We start from the raw sequence: 3896 nt of genomic DNA on the forward strand, positions 1-3896 counted from the left end.
CTGACCGGCGGCGCAGCTTATCTAACCAGCTTAGCCTAATTCTTTGTCTTCCTAATTAAGACATGGGTCCACTTTAGGACAGTTTTATGGCTCCCTGCAGCGCCCACCACTCGTCAGCTGTTTGGAAGAGAATTACAAACACACAAATTATCCAACGAGTGGATTTTAGCAGCTATTCGGAGCCATTTGCGGCGGTCTGGTGAACGCGGCTCCTCTTCATCTCACTGCGCGCGCACGGTTCGTCAGGTTAGCCGCCTAGCTTACAGTAAACCGCACAGCAGCCGGCGGGCTCCAAGCTAACAGGCTACATGAATGAATTAGCCTTTAACATACATAAACGGATTCATCTGGAGGTGTGTTTTGCTCACCCACACCCGCAAAGCCATAAAGGCTAATGTAACACCGGCGTCAGACACGCGCGCTCATCTCCGTTATTCGCCTTACGTAACGTTTCGGAACCAAGTGTCTCACACAAGAGCAAGTTATTCCAGTTTATTTAAGGGATAAATTAGAGGAGAATATTCCGGAGTGAGCTTCTCCTCCTCCTGCGTCCAGAGAAGTTTTTAAGGAGGCGCGCGCAGCTCCCCGCAGGGATGAACCGGTGCGTTGAGGGGCAGCGCGGCTCAGCGGCTGCGTTTATGTGAAAACGGATTTTTTTTTTTTTTACTTGGTGATGCCGTGACGTATTAAGGCCTGCTATTTTCTTTACAACACTCTGCTTGAATCAGATGAGAAAGGATGATTTAAAGAGACAGGGCAATTTAGCCTCGCAAGCCTCCAAAATATAATTAACCCCACAAAGAAAACACAAAAATCTAACACTATGAAAAAGCACTTGAAGGTGACACTTCTGTTTAGTCTCATGAACATAAAAAGACCACAGGTTTCACACATTTATTAACATTTCAAAGGAATGTTTGTATTACACATGGATGTGAAAGAAATGTAAATTTATATAGAATATCTAGACAGGATGTTCTATCCGCCCACATATCAAATAAGGACTTCATTATGACTTCTAAAGGGGTTTTAATACAGCCATGAGATCAAACACGCAGTGGTGGTTTGATGGTACGGTTTCATGGTTTTCCATAAAGTTCACTGTCAAAGTATCTTGAAGAAAAGCAGATGCTTTATGCTGTGGCGGTGGGGGCGTACTGCATTGTTAATCGGTCAAACTCATGCTCCTGCAGGAAGACAAAAAAGAGAAAACGGTTAACGCCACAAAAACAAAAAAAAAGTGTTACCATAAGAGCTGCTGTGGATGTCCCAGTTGGTTTGGTAACCCACTATTTTGCACATCTGTACCCTTATGTAATTACAACACAATGTGCGACAAGGGCTAGAGTCAGAGTTTAATGCTCTCCTTGGCTTTAGACCAAGAACACCTGCTCTCAACATAAACAAATTTGTAGCTAAACTACAAAATGAGCAGCATTAAGTAGATTAATAAATAAATCTGGGTTTTATGACCAACTCATGCTGTACAACAGATACAAGTATCTTCCTCTGAATTAATAATACGCAATTTACCTTGGCGATGTAGTCTTTGAGGAACGGGTGGGCTCTGTGTGCATCTTTCAGCTGGGAGAGATATCGATTGGTGACCTGAGGGTACACAAACAGATTATGATTACAGCCAGCCATAAAAAGCTTACGAAGCAAAACCTACAACCTCTGAAAAGCAGGTTTTTAGAGAAAATTTACAAAGAATTGACGATAAAAAAAATGTTTCAGGGCCCTAAAAACTATTTTTAATGTTGGGAACTTCTGCTAAAGACAACAGTGCAAAAATCACAATACAGAAAAAATCTGACTCAAACTCTGGAGCTATTCACTGTCAAACACGATAGAATACATGTACAGTAAAACTCATAGTAAATTATATGCAACAGTTTTCCAAACACTCTGTTGCTAAATTAGTCATGAGACATAAATATTTAATGTTTAAGAGAAACATGCTGCACTGAATGATCTTTAGGCTGCAAAGCTTAGAAGAACTTAACGCAGTTGTTAGAAAGTATGTCTGAAAAATGCTTAAATAACTTTGACAGGAGTTGTGCATGCACTCACATGCAGTAAAAAATAATTTGTAAAGATTCAAACTTTTGTTATCACGACACAAAAGTCAAATCATTACATTTTTAAGGGTTATTCTCATTTTTCCATTTCAGCATAAAAGTAATTTTACAAAGAAATTGTCTCATTTCACCAGGTAAATGTTAAACAGATCTCACCTGGAAACATTCGATTCATCACTTGTTTTTATAGTCAGCGTAAAATTTCATTATCAAGTTCCTCAAATGCAAGTCCGATTACTCTGTTTTTATCTCATGAACTCTGAGTCTCAAATTGTAAAGCTTACACATCATTAACTCAGCTGATGTGCAGAAAAATATTGTTTTTTTGGGGAAATGTTTACAATTTTTCTGATTAAAGCGTTGTAGCCAAAGAACATGCAAAGTCTGGATCTCTCATAAAAAAAATAAAAATAAAAAAAACAGATGACACTGAATCTCTTAATGACAGAAAAAAAATTTAGAGTTTACTGAAGAGGTGCAGAATGTAGATCAGCCAAACAGCATCAGAATCCAAAAACTTTGTGGCATCTTTGTTTCTCTATATATGCAGGTTCACCAATAACATGCCACGTCTTATTACACTGCCTAATAAACAACATTCTTCAAAAGCAACACAACCCTGCTTGGATGTACTTATTGAATTTGCACAACAACAGTGATGAAACGAAACGCGTTTAATGTCGTCTGCTAGCTGTTTGCTTAAAGGACACTATTAAACATAGCTGTTAAAGCAGTGGCCTCTCTAAAAACACTGGGTCCAAAGTCTCACCTCAGGAGCTTTGCCCAGATGCTGTGTCAGCACTATGAGGTTGATCAGCGTCTCTGGATGGCTGCTGTCCTGATAGGGAGAAGAGAGATAGAAAACAGACAGAGTCAGAGACTCATTATAGCAAGTTTAACATAAGCTAGAAGAGATTTAAAAATGACCACAAATGTAACGTGGTGTTTACAGAAAACGAAGTCTAAACAAAAACTATTATCTGCTTCCATAAATACAACCTGTCACAAGTATTGTGATCCAGTCCAATTTCTAATTCTGCCACTAAAATTTAGGTGGAAACGGGAATATAAAGTTGGTGCAACAACTTGTTTGAAGATGACTGAGCAAAGCACAACACTTGTCATTTCTGGGTTTAATTGTAGATCATTTGTCTGTTTTATTAGGCCAAGCCTGACAGCTGAAAGTCACAGTTTGTTTAGTTCTGTCTGTAGAGAGAGCGATCACATCACTGGATAACTGTTTCTTTGTAAAAAAAAATAATAATAATAATAAAACCAATTAACATTGTAAGACACGCGTGGCACAAAAAACTATCAGGTTGGGTTCTCCACGTGAAACTGGCTTTTTAAATTATTCAACTTGCATATTTTAAAAGGTAACAAGTGCTTACAAAAATGACTTAAGGACAATTAGGAAATAATACTACATTTTAAACCAAAACATGCAGGTAACAGAGTGAAGTTAAAAAAGCAATTTAATTAGTAAGAAAATGTAAATACTGGAAAGTTGTTGCATGAAGGAAATAAACTGTCTATTGATCAAACATGAACAAGAACTCTGAAGCTGAAAAGACTATGTGCTGCCATCTGCTGTCACAAAGATGTTAGTGTTTTTACCTATTATAAGCAAAAGAAAACTCATACAATATCAAAAGTAATTTTCCTTATACTAAATATAAAGGCAAGATGATTATGTTAAAAACAACTATTATATTGTGTAGAGTACACAAAAATGGACTAATAAGGGTTGTTTATGCCTGGTTAGGAGCACACACACACACACACACACACACACACACACACACACACACACAC

At 38.0% G+C, this 3896-nt stretch overlaps 1 protein-coding gene across 1 annotated transcript in view; it reads right to left on the minus strand.

Moving 5' to 3' along the window:
* Positions 1-880: 880 nt before the first annotated feature.
* cope (COPI coat complex subunit epsilon) overlaps positions 881-3896 on the minus strand; it is a 7527-nt gene continuing 4511 nt past the window's right edge. The window contains exons 8-10 of the mRNA XM_037674649.1: positions 2851-2919; positions 1534-1608; positions 881-1187 (exon numbers count right to left, since the gene is read on the minus strand). Of these exons, the coding sequence (XP_037530577.1) occupies positions 1134-1187; positions 1534-1608; positions 2851-2919 (198 nt within the window). The 3' untranslated portion in view covers positions 881-1133. The remainder of the gene's footprint in view (positions 1188-1533; positions 1609-2850; positions 2920-3896) is intronic.

This window comes from Nematolebias whitei, chromosome 3, assembly GCF_014905685.2.
Source record: "Nematolebias whitei isolate Nwh7 chromosome 3, NemWhi1, whole genome shotgun sequence".
Lineage (NCBI taxonomy): Eukaryota > Metazoa > Chordata > Actinopteri > Cyprinodontiformes > Rivulidae > Nematolebias > Nematolebias whitei.